Source organism: Eurosta solidaginis, chromosome X, assembly GCF_040869045.1.
Source record: "Eurosta solidaginis isolate ZX-2024a chromosome X, ASM4086904v1, whole genome shotgun sequence".
Classification (NCBI taxonomy): domain Eukaryota; kingdom Metazoa; phylum Arthropoda; class Insecta; order Diptera; family Tephritidae; genus Eurosta; species Eurosta solidaginis.
In genome coordinates this window covers 36,528,392-36,548,953 of record NC_090324.1, presented here as the reverse complement: position 1 = coordinate 36,548,953, position 20,562 = coordinate 36,528,392, and the positions used below count along the sequence as shown (strand labels likewise).

General features: G+C 39.6%; 1 protein-coding gene across 6 annotated transcripts in view; it reads left to right on the top strand.

Annotated features, from left to right (window-relative positions):
• Ephrin (ephrin) overlaps positions 1–12,808 on the top strand; it is a 655,394-nt gene extending 642,586 nt beyond the window's left edge. For all 6 annotated transcript variants that reach the window (XM_067758471.1, XM_067758470.1, XM_067758466.1 and 3 more), the window contains one exon: positions 11,797–12,808. In XM_067758471.1, the coding sequence (XP_067614572.1) occupies positions 11,797–12,533 (737 nt within the window). In that variant the 3' untranslated portion in view covers positions 12,534–12,808. The remainder of the gene's footprint in view (positions 1–11,796) is intronic.
• Positions 12,809–20,562: the final 7,754 nt, after the last annotated feature.

Sequence of the window (20,562 nt, the reverse complement as noted above, 5' to 3'; positions counted from 1 at the left end):
AGCAAGATTACGTACAGCCACGGGAGAGGACACCAAGGTAATTGGAGAAGTAGCATGTGCAGTAGCAATTGGGAACGTCACGGTACTACACAATTTTATAGTGGCAGAGATTGTTGATGAAATCATAATTGGAGTGGACTTCTTAATCGACCAAGGCATCAAGATCGATATGCATAGCAAGACGATGCGATATAAGAACATGGATGTGCCACTACAGCAGTAAACGAGTGCTGGTGGAGGAGAGTCAGCAAATACCACCAAAATCCGAAGCAGTCATCTGGGCAAAGGTTGATGGAGATTGTGGGACAAACAAATTGTGGGTTGTCGAGGCAGCAAAAAAATCAACACCGAACATACTTGTAGGAAAAACCTTGGTTATGACAAAACAAGATGGACGTATTCCGGTAAGTTCAAGTCACCAATCAAACTGACCAAAGGAGCTATATTGGGAAGATGCCAAGAGGCTGATGTAGTTATTAACTGTGAGCAGCTCCAGGAACATGTTTCAACCAGCAACACTGATCTTTCAAATGACATCACGGCATGGACGGAGGGTCTAGAGGAAGACTATCAGAGTACGGCAAAACAACTGCTCCTAATGTAAGCGAACATATTTGACCAAGATGGCTCAAAACCAGGCCGCACCAACGTTGTAAAACATCAAATTGACACTGGAGATACGAGACCGATCCGTCAAGCTCCACGTAGTGTTCCACTGACGAAGCGGGAATTTGTGAGTCAAATCATACAAGAAATGAGCGACAGCGGCGTCATCGAACCATCAGCTAGTCCATGGAGCTCACCGGTAGTACTTGTAAAGAAGAAGGATGGAAAAATCAGGTTTTGCGTGGACTACCGGAAGTTGAATGATGTTACGAAAAAGGATAGCTACCCATTGCCAAGAATTGACGACACTCTGGACTCGCTATCTGGCACGAAATGGTTTTCCACGCTGGACTTGAAAAGCGGCTACTGGCAAGTGGAAGTGAAGGAGGAAGGCAAAGAGAAAACAGCCTTCAGTGTCGGTGATGGTCTTTGGCTATTTACAGTGATGTCTTTTGGACTATGTAATGCACAAGCTACTTTTGAAAGACTAATGGATCAGGTACTGAAAGGACTACATTGGAAAACATGCTTAGTGTACCTGGGAAAGAACTTCGAAGAACATCTTACAAACTTAGAGGAAGTTTTCCAGAGAATAGCTGGCGCTGGTCTGAAACTAAGTCCCAAAAAGTGTTCGCTGTTTAAAAAGGAAGTAAATTATTTGGGTCACAAGGTAACCACAGAAGGCATCTGTACTACGAATGAAAAGATAGGGCAGTAAAGGATTGGCCAAGACCACTGAACCTTTATGAATTGAGAAGTTTCCTTGGGCTGTGCACATATTACCGCCTGTTTGTACCAAAATTTTCCAGCGTAGCCCATAGCCTCCATGAGCTTACAAGAAAAAATAAAGCTTTTGAATGGAAGAAGGAGCAAAAGTTGGCTTTCCAAACATTTAAGGAGCGTTTGTGCACTGCCCCAATGTTGGCATATCCGATTCCAGGAGAAACATTTATTCTAGATACAGATGCGAGTGGATATGCTATAGGAGGCGTTTTGTCACAACTGGTTGATGGGTAGGAGAAGGTAGTTGCATATTACAGCCGCTCAATTGGAAAACCAGAGAGGAACTACTGCGTTACACGGACAGAGCTGTTGGCATTGGTAGAGTGCACTAAACATTTTCACAAATACCTCTACGGCCAGCGATTCCGCGTCAGGACAGATCACGCAGCGTTGAAATGGCTTCTGCAGCTCCGTAATCCGGAAGGAAAATTGACACGGTGGAGCGAGCGAATACAAAGCTATGACTTTTCCATTGAGCATCGGAAAGGTAGTTCCCATGGAAATGCTGATGCAATGTCACGAAGACCATGTAGTTTGGAATGCAGGCATTATTCAAAGGCCGAGGCTAAAGAAGACATTATAGATGTCGGCTAATGACTATAACATGTACGGATGAATGGGACAAGGAACAACTAAGTAAGTGTCAGCTAGAAGATACTGATCTGTCACATGATATGCAAGGGCTCGAACGAAACGAAAGAGCACATAGAGAGGAGATGTCAGCAGAGAGTCCCATTGCGAAGTCATATTGGGCACTGTGGAACAGTTTCGAATTGATATCAGGTTGCTTGCATTGAGTATGGGAGAGTGAGGATGGTCAATGCAAGAAGAAACTCATAGTTGTGCCCCGAAAGAGGATTCCTGACGTGCTCAGCGAGCTGCATAATGGTCCAAGCGGAGGTCATCTTGGAATCACGAAAACGCTCGAGAAGATTAAACAGAGATTCTATTGGGTTGGTTGCCGTCAGTTAGCCACTGAGTGGATTGCGAACTGCGAGGTTTGCAGCAGAGCGAAAGGGCCCAAAACCCGAAGTCATGTCCAGACGAAGCAATATAACTCAGGTGCGCCATTTGAAAGGATCGCTATGGATGTCGCAGGTCAATTTCCTACTGGCAACTGCGGAAACAAATATGTACTGGTGGTTATGGATTATTTCAGCAAATGGCCAGAGGTATACCCAATCCCAAATCAAGAAGCGGAAACAGTAGCAGAAGTGTTTATAAACAATTGGGTAAGGTATGGTGTACCAATGGAGTTACATTCTGACCAAGGCAGGAATTTCGAATCAGCTGTGTTCCAAGAAATGTGTAAATCATTGGGAATTTGAAAAACACGGAAACTGCATTACATCCTCAGTCCGATGGTATGGTGGAATGTTTCAATAGAACCTTGGAGGAGCATTTAAGGAAAGTAGTAGACAAGTACCATAAGGAGTGGGATACAAACATATCATTATTCTTGATGGCTTACCGATCGGCAGTGCATGAGACAACTGGCCAAACTCCCGCAAAGGTAATTTTTGGCAATGACCTTCGACTGCAAGCTGATTTGAAGTTTGGGATAGACGCCGATGCAGAGAGAATGCCAAGAAATCCACTGGTGTCTTGGAAGAAGACCCGAGAGGGATACACGATCTTGTAAGGCAACGAGCAAAGATTATGAGTGACAAGATGAAAGCCAGATACGATAAAGCAATTAATTCGGAAGGTTTTCAGGAAGGAGATTTGGTGCTGTTATACAACCCACAACGAAAAAGAGGTTTGTCCCCGAAATTGCAGTGTAATTGGGAAGGCCCATACAAAGTTTTAAAACGGATCAACGATGTAATGTACCGCATACAAACCATTGCAAACCACGAGTTCCCGAAATTCGGCCCCACTTCCCGGCGGAGGCCGCAAATTTAGCGAGAGAACGTGACCCTATAAAACAGCTCGATTCCGGCGACCACCAACGCATCAGATTGCTTGTGGATGTACACAAGCGGCCAAAATGGGAGGGGCACCTAAGCGGTTGTAACCTCGCTGCCGGTGTAGGTAAACTGTGATCCACCGTAAAGTCCCTATCGAATCCGTCTAGGCACAATGACAAAGTTTCCATCGCTTTTGACGATAAAGTGCTGTCGGATGCGAAAAACGGCGCGAGCGCTTTCTGCCGACAATATATAATGCATTCTACGGTCGACGAAGAGCTCTCTGATCTCTCTTTTCGCCTCGCGGAACCTGGCATTATCACCGACTAAATCCTCCGCGACCTTATTTACAATATGGACGTCCCAAATGTTGACCATTTCGAACATCCACGTCGATGGCACTACGCTACCAACTGTCCTACACCCAAAAATCTTGGGTGTGACGTTTGATCAGGATCTACATTTTGGTGAGTACGCAGCCGCAATTGTTCCAAAAATCCAGAGCCGTAATAAAATCCTCAAATACCTTGCTGGCAGTACTTGGGGAAAAGACAAAGAAACGCTCATTACCACATATAAAGCAATTGGCCAGCCGATTGCGTGCTATGCGTGCCCTGTATGGTCGCCAAGTCTAAAAACTACCCACTGGGAGAAGCTACAGGCCTGCCAAAATACTGCTCTCAGAATCGCCACGGGCTGTCTTATGTCCCCGGAACACCATCTACATAATGAGGCGAGAATACTCCCCATCAGGGAGAGAAATGAGATGCTAACCAAACAGTTCCTGTTGAATACCCAGAAAACTGTGCATCCCAACAGACATCTGATTGATGGACCAACACCGCCTAGGGACTTAAGGAGTAATCTCCGTAAGCATTTTGAGGAAATACGGCACCTGAGAACTCAGCCGTACGAAGCAAACAAAAACAAGCAGGTCCTTGGTGAACTCCACAAACAGGCGTTTGCCAGGAATTGCCCGGTGAATCCAGTACTCAAAGAACAGTACCCAAAACTTGCGGAAGAGGAACGCATACTCCCCAGGGAAACGCGAGTCACTCTAGCTCAACTTCGTTCTGGATACTGTAACAGGTTAAACTCTTACCTATCCAGAATCAACCCCGACATACAAAATGTATGCCGCGCTTGCAATGTGTCCCCACATGACACCAACCATCTCTTTAATTGTAATGTGGAACCAACGCCTCTAACACCCCTTTCATTATGGTCCACCCCTGTTGAAACAGCAAGTTTCCTCGGACTCCCGTTAGAGGATATTGATGACAATTTGTGATCGGTCGTAGCTGTTAGGTGGGGCCAGGCACTGATACAACAACAACAACATCATCTCTAAGCCGATACTAAGCAGTGACTTGTATGCACATCAACAAATCAATCATTATGTCTACCCACATGTCCATACAAGCAGTGGAGAGAAACGCACAAACACACGCATATGTCTGAGATACTCCAAAAAGTAGGTCATCGGTGGAACAATCATTATGTCTACACATATGTACGTACACGCAGCGGAGAGAAACGCACAAACAGATTCATATATCTTATCTGAGATGCTCACAAAAGTAGGCAATCATTTGTACAAGTATCACTCACATATACACGCGCATATGAGAAGCTATAAACGTACATCTGTAGTATTTTTTGGTAATTTTATAGTAAATTCTAGAAACGCCTAGAAATATGCGAACGAGGAAATCGAAGAGTATAAAGAGCGCAAGCTGAGCAATCAGTAATCAGTTTGATTTAAGCAAGCTATCAGTTGCAAAGTATAAGTGTTATTGTGAAGTACTTTCAAGTAGTCTAATAAAGACCATTTTTGCATTACTCAATATTGGAGTAATTTATTCAACAGCTTAGTGATTCGAACGTTAGCAGAAGATTTGGAATAAGCGGAATTTCAGTAAATTCGTTACAATATTCTCAGGTAAGTATATACCCATTTGCATTATTTGCTACACTCATTATATAAAATAATAATGGTTTCATCCTTCAGTCAAGCCAATTTTGTTTTGTATCCAAAATTAATATATTCGCTATTTTGGATTAAGTTATGGCTATGCACTGATTGTTTTGTAATCAAAGTTTATCATATTGTTCGCTTTATTTTAGTAATATTGGTTTCATATCATCGCCACTATGTGAGTGTTTTTCGTCCCATTTAGAGAGCTTTTTTCATAAATAAGCATTAATTTTTTCGTTAATATCTTTTGAACGACTGAAATTTTTTCTTTTCCGACTTCGGATTATTAATACTGAGGTCAAGTCAAGTCTTTTTAGGACACGTATTAGCAGTCGACCGCTGTTATAGACCTTTACAATGTATATATATATATACTAGAAGACCCGGCAGACGTTGTCCTGCCCTAAATTTGGCCTATCTGCATACATTTTAATAAGCTTTTTCAGTCTGACTACCCTCCCCCTCTTCACTTTTTCCTAATCCTTTTATTCTCTCCTCCCTCCGTCTTTTTCGCTTCATCTATCTCCATCTTCGTCTCAGTCTATCTCTTTCCCAATCTCCTTCTCTCTTCTCTCAATTCCTTCTCATTCTTCTTTCTTTCTCATTCCCTTATTGCCTATCCCAGAGGGTGGTATGTATTTTATTCCGGTCCCAGTCCCAGTCCCACTCCGAGTCTCAGTCCCAGGCCTAGTCCTAATCCCAGTCCCAGTCCGGCTGGATAATATATTACTCTGTGCCAAAGCACTCATCAACAGCTTTCATTTGATATCCATATTGTATAAACACTGTCTAGGAATTCACTGGCCCACGTTTTTGCCTATATCTCGAGACCCTGTTCCTGTAGTAACCACCGCGTTAGGTTTACGCAACTTGTGTGAAAGTTTGAACAAAATCGACCGACGCATCTCTTCAAACACCGGCGACCAACTAACACACATTTTAGCCTTTCCTTTTATATATATAGATTTTTATTTTTCGCACTTCACTATAATATTAAAACGGACTACAGATTTTCCTTGCTTTTGAAATTCGGCTTAAAAATTCCACATGGAACAACTAAAGACTCTCCTGTATTAAAAAAAATGTCATAGTACCTCTATATCGCGGGCCCCCTCAGAAGCCCCCCCCCCCCCCCCCCCCCCTCTGGGCGGACCTGGTGATGTGCTATACTTGATATCATTCGCTATAATGTTTTTTATTGATAAGCAGGTTGTTTAATTAAACACCAAGCAATTACACGGAAGTATATCCGCACCTCCTGAAAATATGAGTGCCATTGCGTATACGTAACATTTTAATATTACGTATAAACAAATAAAAAAATTGCAATAAAATAATATTGCGACTATAAACTGAGATATAAACTATCCTATATTTCAAGTCAGATCAAACTACACACGGGGTGCAAAACAATTTCAAAATCGGTTCAGTAGTTTACGAGTCCATTGGCCTCAAATTTGTGACACGTGTTTTTAATATATTAAGAAGATATATATATATATATATATTCTTGGAAAATATCCAACCATGTCGAAAAAATAATGTATGATAGGCAAACAAATGGGTTTGGAATTTTCATTGTTAGTAATAAAAATATGGCTCACTATGCAAAAAATATCCTAGACGTAATCATAATGAAATAAAAAGAAGTTTCAATCTAATGTACATGGACATATGTTAATAAATTTATCTGGGATATAACAACCTTTTGTTAGACAACTGATCATGAATCACAACTTATATGATCGCTCCAGTTGGAAGTGATGATATCAACCTAATTAGTATTTTGCTCATACATATGTTTTGAACATATTGGTTTGTTGTAAAACAATACGCAATCCCCCGCAAGGTATTCGTCGGATACCTCAACAGACACGATAATTTGTAGGTTGGTATGTATGTATCCATATGCCTAGATAAGCGCTCGCAGTATACCGTTACATCCGCCAATGTACTTGTATGTACAAAATAATCGGTGCATAGCCATAACGTTATCCAAAATAGTGGATATATTTATTTTGGATATAACAAATTTGGCTAGACTTAAGGATGAAACCATAGGGGATCGTTGCTAAATGAAAGCTTTTGGACGCCAACCTATGAATCCAACATTTTTTTACATATTGTCTGGGCAATTAGAAAAACCGCCGTTTTCGATCCCACATTATTTTATATAATGAGTGTAGTAAAATATGCACATGTGTGTATTCTTACCGGAGAATATGTTTAGATCAACGCTCATATACCATTCGCCCTATATGTGCATGTATGTATATATTTGCCTCGGTAAGCGCTCACCACTTACTGTTGCATCCTAAAATGTACTTGTATGTAGAAATTATACCGTGCATGCAACAAACGAGAATTTTTCTTTCAACAAAGCGGAAAAATAATCAAAAATTATCAAAAAAAAAAAAAAAAATCTAAAATAATCAAAAGTAATCATCTTGATTACTTCTGATTATTTTTGATTTTTTTCAATAACCGTCAAAAAATCATGATTTTTTTGATTGTTTTCTTATGGTAATCAATTAGTAATTAGTTGTTCGGAAAACAATTGAAATAATCATTGGCCATTAAAATAGGCATCTAATTAATTGATTACTAATGCTAATTCAAATTTAACAGGTATCCATGGAACAAATCGATGCCTCGTATCTTAAAAAATGCGATTTTGAGATTTTCATATCAAACGATTCCTATTTTTCTGTTCTATAACTGCAACAAATTCCTATCTCAATAGACTGTGTCTATCGAAAAAAAAATAGGTATACATATCTCGGTATCTCAACCAATGCTTTTTTCATAACTGCGTCAAGCCCTTATCTTAATATACATGTATATTTAAAGGAGTATTAATTGTTTTGTTATCCCCCAAAAGTGTCTTATTATTTTCTTTTGCAATAGCAAAGGTGGGTCCTAGGTACTAGGCATCACATTCCTCATCAATCTAGGGCATTGATCAGATAATTAACTAAAAGCGTTGGACGCGTAAAATTTCTATTGATAGCCATATATAAGATAAACCCGGGAATAAGGGTGGGCGACATCCAAATCTACACTGACGGCTCCAAGATGGAATCGGGAGTGGGGGCCGGAGTCTTCTCTGAGTCCCTAGACTTGTCTGCATCATTCAGACTCCCATCGCACTGCAGCGTGTTTCAAACAGAAATGCTCGCGATTTGGCAAGCCTGCAAATCACTGGAGGGTTTGAATGTAGCTGGTAAAGTTTGCATCCTGTCGGATAGCCAAGCAGCAATAAAAGCGCTTTCCTCCCCACACATTAACTCAAAATTTGTGTGGGCTTTTAAGCGACTCATATCCCAGTTATCCACCAATGTAGAACTACGCGTTATCTGGGTCCCGGGTCATAGGGGGATAGAGGGTAACGAGAAGGCTGACGAGTTAGCAGGCAGGGGCTCATCGGAGATGAACGAGGAAATAATCAGTGTAGCATACCCTTAGCAGTAGCCAAACAAAGTGGAATAACATCACCACCTGTGCAATATCAAAATCCAAATGGCCAACCTATGATGGAATGAGGACGAGAAGTCTTCGGAAGAAATCCAGGGCTAACACACGCAAACTGATAGCAGTCTGCACCGGTCATTGGGCAGTAGGTACGCATGCGGAAAAGATGGGCATTCCGAATAACGAATAACGCAGAAGCTGTAAAGATCCAAATGTCAGGGAGACATTAGAATACTTTATGTGTAAATGCCCGGCTCTAGCTAGAGCCCGGCTAAGGTTCCTTGGTACCCCGTTTCTAGAAGACCTCAGAGGGTTATCTGTGATAGCAATCCCGAATATTCTTAATTTTATCAACAACTCTGGCTGGCTGTAATACATTGACCTTAACATTCCGTAGGTTTTTAGACGAGTTACGGCTCACCATTTCAGCCATTTCACCTACCTACCATATATAAGACCAACTGAACCTTAATCATTATGAGGAATCACGAACCTGAAACACAACAGAATGGATTTTGGATGAAAAAACAGGATGTTTTCTCTCAGTGAAATCTGATAACTCTGGCTTTTTCTCAGAATCCGACTTTTCCGTGAGTGGAAGCGAGTATCATCCTAGCACTGATTCAGATCTATCTAAGTCATCACAGTAAAAAGATCACTGAAAAGCCAGGGATATAAGCAAAACTGGACTAGAAACCGTCAAAAACTAAAGCGAATGTGTGGTCGGGAGTATGCATCGATTAAGAGAACCAAAAAAGAAACTGGGATAATGGAAATAAGAAAAGAAAGAACTTTGAAAGCTCGGTGCCGTTCGGAAATATGTGCCAAAAAATTTGTAAGCAGTGCAACGAAATTACAGAAGAAAATAGGAACGATATTTTTAAAATATTTTGGTTACTGTCATGGGAAGAAAAAAAGCGTTTGTCGTTGCTATGGTGTCCCAAAGGGCGCTCACTTCAAGAACAACTTGTACTATTTCTCGGCGAGTAAAGACATTAGCCTACACTTTAAAAATTTCAGGAGAGATCAAGTTTGTTTGCAAAAAAAATTTTTTAGGAAATGGATTACGGCCAATCTACATACAACCGACATTGGCTTGGTAAAGTAAAGTGAAACAGTAAAACGAAAAAGCAAAAGAAACATTGCCAAAGTAAATCATGTGAACTGTTTTCTACAGAATTTGCCTAAAATGCCTTCACACTATTGCCGACAAAGTACAAGTAGAGAATATGTAGACGTTCAGTACAAAACTTGGGCAGAAGTGTACAAAGATTTTGAAAAATATTTGAAAGATAGCAACATTAATGAGGCTGAAAAAAAAGTACAAATGCTTTTAGACGCTGTACACAAAGCCAATATTAGTATATACAAGCTCAAGAAAGACCAACTGTTCTTGTACAAAAATAAAAATGTGCCATAATTTGAATATCAGATTCATATAAAAAATAAGAGGCGTGCTAGAAAAGAGAAATCCAAAGACAAGGAACTTTGTTGTAAAGGTGATATCCAAATGTTCACGGTAGATTTGCAAGCAGTGCAACCAATTCCTCTACTTTCAACTGGAGCAAAATAAAGGAAGAGAACTCTACGTGCCAGCTGATTTTAACACGGTTATAAACCAATCCAGATTGTCGCAACCTTGTCGCGTTAATTACTTAAACCACAAGTTTTTCTGCGATTTTTCTCAAATTAATTACTTGAAGTCAATTTGGCCAGGCACAAAGAAGGGCGACCCATGTGTTGTTGATTTGCGAGCTCTTAAATATACCTTAAATGACGGAGTTCAATATAAATTATGTTTTGACGAAGAGTGGAATATATTACCTCATTGCGACCATAAGTGCAGCACAATGATGACTTAGTAATACCGGGTCTCTACAATCAGCAACTACCGATTTCTAAAAGAAAATATGAAGACTTACAGGACTTAAAACGTACGATTCCAGCAGACTATCATTCATTTTATGACAATTTTCCACCCCAATGATATAATTAAATTAAAATAAATTAATATGAATTCTGTTTTTTTTAATATCCTAACAAATAAAACCTTAATTTCAAACAAAATATTATTTTTATTTAATAGTTTTGAAGCATCTTCGTTGTACACATATAAGTGCAGCAAACGAGTAACTTATAAATCAAGTTTCAAAAATGAAATTATCGTTAATGCAGAAAACTCGTATCTTAAAAAATTCGTTTTATGCGTAAACTAACATAGTATATAATTTTTACTTGCGCACATAGCTATAATTCATGTGTTAATAATAGCATTAAAATTTTTACATAAAAAACGACGGTAAAAAAAATTAACAGTTTTTTTTTTGCTTCCTGAAAAGTTACCTTGTTTAAGATACCAGGTTGAGAAAGTAAGGCATCGATATGTCTGTATTGTTTCAATGTTACTTCTATTTTTTTTTAAACTTACTTTGTACTCGTAATAAGAATAATAACAAATATGACGCTGTAAAAGACTATGTCTTATATGTGTATTTTTAAATAACTTGAACTTTTTTAAACAAAAAATAAATAAATAAGAGAAAAAAAATTTACGAAGTACATATATAACAATAAAATATGCAAAGGCAATCGGGATAAGTTTAGAACAATTAAGTCATGACGTGGCTGAATGCGTTTGTAACACTACAACCATCGTAGGATTGCGGGTTCGGATCCCACTCCCGGGAGAAAAAGCTTTGAACAGATTTACAAGGTATAGTCGAAACAGCTATCGCCTTGTCCTGATATCACGTTGTTTAAATAAATTTTCCCATTTCATTAAATAAATTAAATAAAAAAAATTCTTTAAATAAATGTTTTCATACATTAAAATGCAATTAGGGATATCCCCGCTTAATTTATACATTAAGATATTTTCGCTTATCAACCATTGAGTGCAACCTTGGGGACGTAGAAGAGGCAGATATCTGTCGTTACTGAAATAATGTTATGAAATTATTAATTAAATGAAATTAATTAGTCCACCACCACTAAACCTAACCAATTTTTCTAATACTTTAAATCATATATTACTCGTTTCTTTTGTAGATGACCACTTTGATAAACATCCGAACGAAGTTGTGAAAAACGAAGAGCTGACGTATAACAGCGGTGCGATGCGGATACAACCATGGATTGTTTTAAAAGTTGTTGGAATAGCAACAAGCTGGCACATTGCAAACCTTTCAAAGTGGTTATTATTCCGAAGTCGGTGGATACTACCTTCAGTATCAAATATCAATAGAGATAAAGGAAATGAAGAACAGATGAACTCACAATTTACAACCCAAAATTCATTTTATATCAGAGAGAAAGGAAAACGCAAAATCAAAGCCACAGTAAAGTTTCTATCTTTTAATTTTAAAGAGATTTTAATTTTTTTCATTGTGTTATTTGCTATAACTCTACTTATGATTAAGTTTTCTTTAAATAGTAGAGAAAGGCTGAATGATAAAACGAACCTCAAACGAACATCAATGGAAAATTTTGGTTTATCAAATGAAAATACATTTGTTCCTCACTCATGGCTAGACAGATTTTACCCATATACGAAGCAAAAGTTTGTTTTTATAGAATTGAAGCTATTTCACCATCATAAGTTAGAAGGACTGACTTCTCAACCCGCAGAAGGAACAATAGTCAGTATTAAAAATACACAGCCTTCTGAAAGCATTCAGGCAGAAAATAATAAGTATTTTTTAAGCACAATGTTAATTCAACCACTAATTAAATATTGTCATAGTCATTTGCTTAATGTTTGTGTTAAAGTGAAAAAATGTCGGTGAGCCTGCCAACACACAAGCAAACTTATATATATAACTTAAGACATAATTTCTAAATTATTATTAAAAAATTAATCTTTAGTATTAATTCCAGCGACAGACAGGTAAACTAAATCTTAAGGAGCCGATTTAGATGTGCACTACAGTTTTATTATTTAGATTAAAAATAAATACACGGTACTGAAAGTATCTTATCTTTCAACTACATATTTAATGGCCGATTTAGATGTGACTACAGTTTTATTATTTAGATTAAAAATAAATACACGGTACTGAAAGTATCTTATCTTTCAACTACATATTTAATGGTTAGTAGAAAAATACTCATCTACTTGAGCGCATTATATAATGTCTAAACTTATTTACTGGTAGGTTCGACAACATACACTTGGCTGGTAATTTTCGATGATTGCTTGAATCGATTATTTGTACATATTCGAATTCAACATCTAAAAATATATAAAAGGTTTGCTGTTTAAGAAAAAGAAGTATTTAGCTTTTATTATTTGACTTCGAGACATCTTTTTCCAATTTACCTCATAGTGCGCAGTAGACAAGATCCATTAGTTTCAATGGAACAGTAGCCCGGTCATGTATTCTTTAGAAACGAATTATAACCTAAAATTCAAACCTTTTTTAGAGTTACGCTTGTGTAGTTTTTCTATAAGTGTGGTAAAGATGTATTTTCGTTATGGATTGTGATAAAAGTGATATTTAATTTATTTATTGTTACGGCTGTTTAGGCCTAAAACTTAAACTACTAAGTACAAATCATTATTACAATTGATTACTTAATACTATTGAGTATGCTTTCGGAATGCCATTTACTAGCATGCCGCTTCTGGAAGCCATTCTTTTAAGGGAGGTTGGAAAGGATGCGTTTCGAATCCTTCGGTGCTCCCAGCATAAGGTAACAAATATTTGGAACATATATTTTTCATTTATATTGGAATTTTAAGCTGCCTCCGGTCAAAAGCAAAACTTGTGTTGGAATGTTGGAAAGAACGTGTTTCTAATCACTCCCCAACTTTGTTTAGTAAAGACGCTGATGAAATGCATGAAGAATCCGATTAGCACAGCTCAACATATAATGGGAGGTTGAAAAGGACGTGAATCGAATCCCCCCTGTTACAACTTTTGTTTAGCCTTGTTTTCGTTACACATCATTTTATTTTATTGTTATATTAAAAAAAGCCTTATCTTATTGGAAGGGTTTTAAGGTGCTCCAATAAACTTTTTTAAAAGTGTTCAAGTCATTACCTACTACTTTTTATGTGATTAGAAAGTTCATTGAAATATTTCAGGCCTTTGTAAAATATATTTTGCTTGTCCACTTCTGTTTCGAAAATAGGTAATCTGAAATTATTGTTTTCCCTGATAACGTATGAATGTGTTTCATTTACACATATAAGCTTTTTACTGAGGTATGTTGGTAATCTACCGTTCTTGATATTAAATACAAATTGCATGCTGTGATAGAATATACGCTGTTTTACACTCAACCAGTTTAGTGCTTCTACCATGTTATTAATGGGAGTATCATACCTCATGTTTAGTATAATCCCAGCGGGTTAGGGGGTCAGAATATACCCGCGGTAGGTATGCCTGTCGTAAGAGGCGACTAAAATACCAGATCCAAGAGCTGTGTAGCGCAACCCATTCAGGTTGCCAGCGCAATATATAGCTTCTCCAAACCCAATTGTCGACCTCACCTATTCGCGGCGAATCCTTTTTCACTAACAGACGAGGCTCTGGCGACCCCAAGTTCCATGGAGAGGGGTGGATGGCCTGAAGGTTTAATGCGGCCATATAAATCGTTCCCGAGATGGTCGGGCTAGCACCTTAATGGTGCTGTGTTACAGGAGCGTACCGGATCTGTATCCGGCAAGGGACCACCACATCGATAACACTCCCCAAAGCCTTCGGGGAGAAAACTTATCGCTACAACAACAAAAACAACAACAACAACATGTTTAGTATAGATCTCATAGCTTCATTTTGCATAACTTGTAGCTTGTCTACCTGAGTTTGATGAGGCTCTATGATGGATTTATACACTTTCAGCTTGTATTTTCTACTGATAAATTTACATGAGCTCTTCCAAAAACCAATTTTCTTGGCAATTTTGGCAAATATATAATCAATATGATCATTAACTTTAAATTTTTTATCAATCTAAACCCCTATGTACTTGAAAGTTTTAAATTCGTTAATGTTTGAGTGCATTATTTTTAGCTCGATCGCATAAGATTCTTTCTTCATTGCTCTGGTTGTGACCATAAAATTGGTTTTATTACCATTAAGTTTCAGCTTATAGTTACAAGGCCACCTGTATAGCGAGTTCAAGCCTTCCTGCATTTTGCTCTTAGCAGACATGTTATCCGTTTCACTTATTTCGAGTAATGCGTCATCCGAAAACAGCCTATATTTTAACGCTGAAGATATATCATTTATATATATCTTAAACAGGACCGGGGCCAATACCGATCCTTGTGGTAATCCAATTTCTATCATTAACTCATCCGAAACAGCGTTTGAAGTTGGTGAGGCTTTGTTAATATAGAATAGTTATCCTTGAGTTGTTCTTTAAACAGATGTATTGCATAAAGAGATTATGTTCTTGAAGCATTAAACTTATATTTTAAAAATACTCTAAAAAAGTTTTCTTAATAACGGGAATCCTCGCTAGATGGTGCTGAAGCTAAAGTTTTTCTTATTTCAATCTTTGTTACTATTTTTCACATAAGTGCTTGAATGTCACGCTTTTTACTCATAATTTCTGGTAACTATTGTTTGGATTAACATATTTTCTAATTCTTAGATAGGTGGTGCCCTAGATAGTTTTATGGAGTTTTTCGTATTTGAATTATTAAATACATAAGTGCACAGGTTTTCATGTTCATTTACGAGATTTAAGATTAGAGAAACTCATTTTGATGCTTGCTATCTATAAATTCCACGATGAATGTTACTATGGACATTTAAGACTACGCTTCCCAAGGCAATCGGCTCTATGTACCGGAGCGACTCGGGATTTTTCCCGACCAAGGACAGTCATTTCAGTGTAACCCCATTTAATTTGTTGTGTCCCTCCCACAAATTGTCATCCGCCCAGCAGCTCCTTGCAGCGAGACTGCGCCATACTCTCCTGCTCCAGGAAGGTATCGAACCCAATCCGGGTCTGTCCCCTGACTCCGGCCCTGGGAAGTGGTTTTGCTACGTTTGCCGGAAAATAATCTTTTTAGGACGGTCATACTGGTTGTTGTTGTTGTAGCGATAAGGTTGCTCCCCGAAGGCACTTTGGGGAGTGTTATCGATGTGATGGTCCTTTGCCGGATACAGATCCGGTACGCTCCGGTAACACAGCACCAGTAAGGTGCTAGCCCGACCAACTCGGGAACGATATATATGGCCACGTCGTTGAAAGGTAATACGTCAGATACCTCTGTTTAGGCAGGATGCCTAACTTTTCCGTATCTGATTGCCATCCCCCCAATGCAACTCTGCAAATCGATACTCGATACTCGTTTTAATTTATAACCACCCACACCATCACCGCCACATGCATGTGCATGCACGTACATGCACGTGTATGTGTGCTTTTTGTCAGCACTCATGCATATGCATGTCGGGGTTGATGTGTGGGTGCCTTCCAAAACGGAGGATTTTGCGGGTCAACGGTTGTAGCTTTCAATACAACCGGCCTCTTGGATTCTAACAGCCAACCAGCTAACATCTGCCGCCAGCGATCTCCACTGTTTTCAACAAGATATTCAGGTAACATTGTACCCACGTTATTTTACTTTTATCTAATAAAGTTCACCCATTATAACGAGGAAAAAAAAATCGTTGGTATTCAGCTCCACGATATAAGTTCAATGGGCTATGCCAAACTTTGAATTCGGGCAAGAAAGAAGTGCCCAGTATGGCTCGGGTATAGAACCGCTTCCCTCTCGAATTTCTAACAATAGCGACGGCAGTTGAAAACCATAAGGCATAAATTCCAATATTTGTTGTTGCAATATGCCCTGGAAAACAGGAAATAATGCCCCCAAAAACGCGCCGTGATGAATTTTCTGGGACCAAAACCTGTAGAGAAAAAAAAAGAAAATCCATTAAGACAAATGCATAAATGGGCAGCGCAAAAAAGGTGACAACTGACGGCGCGGCCGACGCCGCAGTTGGAGCACCCCTTTTGCGATGCCGGTATGCCTAAAACCAGAACGACATCATCTGAACAAACCGTCGCCTAAACTATACAACCAGCCACCTAAAAATAAAAGAAAGTTTATCAATAATATGTAATAAAGCAAATATATTTATTAGTAATAAAATTAGTTTAACAATTTATCATGTACTTACCCTTTCCTTTATATATGTGCCATCGTACTCCAACCACGCGTAACAATGAGAAAGAATTGAGAAAACGTTTTAAATCGTTCAAGTCATGTCCCGTTTGTTTCAATTCATTGGAATTCTACATTCTATACACGGGTGTGTATGAATGTTTATTTGTTTTGTCTTTCGCCGTTGGCAGTGTGTAACCAACGTATGTACATAGGTATGTATGTACTACTACACACAATGAAACGAGAAACGGCAGAGTTGCCACGTTACCTAGCGCGACCACCAAATGGTCCGTTTCTCGACGCCTCTGTCAAATGTCCAAGCACTCCTTTTCCTTTATATAGGACGACCACGATGGTCCACACCACACCTTAAACCAGCACACTCCCCCCCCCCCCCCTTAACAAATAAAATAAAGTATTTAAAGGTCAATTCATTTTTTTAATATTTAATCTGAGAAAAGGAACACAAACAAGGTATATTCTTGTCTCCACATCTCACTGACACTATTGGTGATGAATCCGCTTTCTGTGTAGGGAGAGCGACGCTGATGAAGTGTACTTCTTCGGGCACTCCCAGCACCGATAGGGATAAAATCTCATATGCCCATTCAAGTGGGCCACTAGGCATGCAAACGACGATAGCGCTCGGTTGCACACGCGGCAGTTGAACACACCACGCGGAGGTGAACCATGGGGTGCCCGCCGGAACCACAATACGCCCTCATAGCTTGCGTAAAACTGGCCATACGAGGCAATGGTGTTCCCGCGCATTTTTACTGCTATCAGCGTCAGCAGAGCACGGAGAATACAAGGGTTCACGCGCCGCAACCCCTCTGTCCCCACCGCCGCTCCGGATATTGCACATCCGCCACCACCCGGATGGGCTCCTCGTCCTCAGCCTCCACCGTCACTAAAATAAACTGCATTGGCTCCATTTGACACTGAAAAGAACGAAAAAAAAAGGAAAAGAACCATTAGGACAAATACTCAAATGCCTTATAAGTATCTCATACTTACGTCGTTCCACGGTGGTTGTTGCTTAAATATTGGCAACGAAGTAGAAGGCATGTACTCAGCACAACCTTCAAGGAACGGGTCCTTAAAGTCCCGGTTACGCGGCTATAGCGTCTAGGAACCAGGGCTGCCATAAACCCTTATAAGTACACATCACCCATACCCTTTGCGTGTATAATCCATAAACACCATAATTTTCCACGAGATGGCAACCCACGGCACAACACCGACAGTTTTCATTAGTGCTGTCATATTAAAAAAGAAAAAAAGCGGATACCGATAACTACACCACAGCAGTACCGAAAAACGCAAAACATCACAATCGGGACTGACGTGTTTTTCTATTCCTTACTCATGTGGGCATTTAATGCAGCACCAACCAGGCATACACAACAAAGGAATTCAAAAAAAAGGAAAACAAAACAAAAACAAACCTCTTTGCAAAAAATCTCACATTTTTTTTAACAAAGAAATTTTTTTTGGTGTTTTTTCTTTACCCTTTCCGTTTTTTGGGTACTGTTTTCTGGCTGGGGGGCAGGACTTGTTGCTTTTCAACAACAAATATCACAAAAGGTCATTATAAAGGCTCGGTGCAAAAACCATCCGAGTCCCGAAAGTAAAGAATCCCGACACAACAAAATCCCGAAATTGGAAAAAAGCCAACTGTTTCTACCGGCCTAGTGTGCTACTGCCCCAGTGACCCAGTTTTTTCTTTTCAAGGGCAAGCAAACACTATATATATATATATATATATATATATACTCGCACACCACAAATTCACCATACCAGCTGTCAGCTAACCAATAAATACACGACAGGGTTGCATGCTATCTCAAAATGGTACGTGCAGATAGAACGCGTCGTTGAGAACGCATCGCCAATCTGCATGCAAGCACCGGCAGTTGGTACACTTCCGAATTTAATTACGATTTGCGCTATTCGTCGTGAGGTCGCACAAAATTAAATCCATACCTTCGGCGGCCCCTACGCTTCGTTTTAAACTCGCTTTACTCATCTCTTTTAACATACGTTTTGTAATAAAACACCGCCGTTTCACCCAACCAACCTCACGGTCACTCGCCCTGGCACCTCAAAAGATGCCACACCTCATCCAACAAAAAAAAGGGCAGTCGCCGCGAGAGCGACATGATACACTAGACGCTGGAACGGAGACCTCGGCCTCTTCGTCCAGCCCAGAAAACCCTAAACAAAAATAATGCGAGTCTGGAACGGAGACTTCGGCCTCTTCGTCCACCCAAACAAAAATAATGCGAATCTGAAACGGAGACCGCGGCCTATCCGTCCAACAAAAAAAAAATTTTTTTTTTGCCAGTCTGGAACGGAGACCTCGGCCTCTTCGTCCAGCACGATGGACCTTCTACGTCATATCACTTCATGGATTCTATTAATATCTAAGAATTATGTATAACCAAAGGCAAGAAATATTCACTTTCCTCCACTTCTAATGTTTATTTTTCATCCTAGCTTAGGTGGCATGCTGCGCCAGTCGGGCAGGACTCCCGGTCACCCGCGACGCTGGCGAAATACGCAATTTAGGTTAATTTTAGTTTTAATGCAAACGTTTTTCTCGTTGCTTTTCAGCGGTCGGAGATCGGTGGGGGTAAAACGATGTTGCGTATCGCAAGGGGGGCCGGCATGTTTAGGCAGGATGAGTAACTTTTCCGCATCTGATTGCGATACCCCCAATGCAACTCTGCAAATCGATACTCGATACTCGCTTTAATGTATAACCACCCAAACCATCACCGCCACATGCATGTGCATGCATGTACATGCACGTGTATGTGTGCTTTTTGTCAGCACTCATGCATATGCATGTCGGGGTTGATGTGTGGGTGCCTTCCCCTTCAAAAACGGAGGATTTTGCGGGTCAACGGTTGTAGCTCTCAATACAACCGGTCTCTTGGATTCTAACAGCCAACCAGCTAACACCTGCCGCCAGCGATCTCTGCCGTATTTTTGCGTTTATTCAGGTAATATTGTAACTATTGCTAGTTTTACATTTACCCAATAAATCATATATTTTATAACGAGAAATTCTCGTCTTAATTTTTCTTCTTTATTCCAAAAACCCAACCCGTTCATTGAGATCGACCCGGTGCGCCCACCTACCTCCAGGATTAGACGCACCCCGGCCGAACAGCCTCCTTGCGCCCTTTTATTCGCAAAAGATTCGTGAATAAATGGATTGAGAGAAAGTATTTCACTCTTGAATCTATTAGTTCTCCTGCTTCGAGTTTATTAATTTCCGAACTAAAGTATTGCCTCTGTACAATGATTATTAACCGAGAGATCGTTGATTTAATTTCGGCTGCTGCAACTGAGCAAGACGTTGGCTTAAATGAGGCTTTTGTTTTGGGATTTGTTCTCTGAGAAAACCTAAAAATATACGAGATCACTCTCAAAGCTCTGGGTAGGCTAGAAAATCTTTCAAGAATATCACTAACATTGCCTGTGGTTGTAGTATGTACTTTGACCCTTTTTTCCTCGCTATTAGTAGTATAGTCTGTATTATGTGGCGGCCATTTTTCTTTACCTTCTTGAAGCCAAGAAGGACCCTGCCACCACAAGGAATTGTTAAACAACTCGTGTGCTAACACACCCCTACTAGCTAAGTTAAGTTAATCACTTACCCTCGACATCCACTT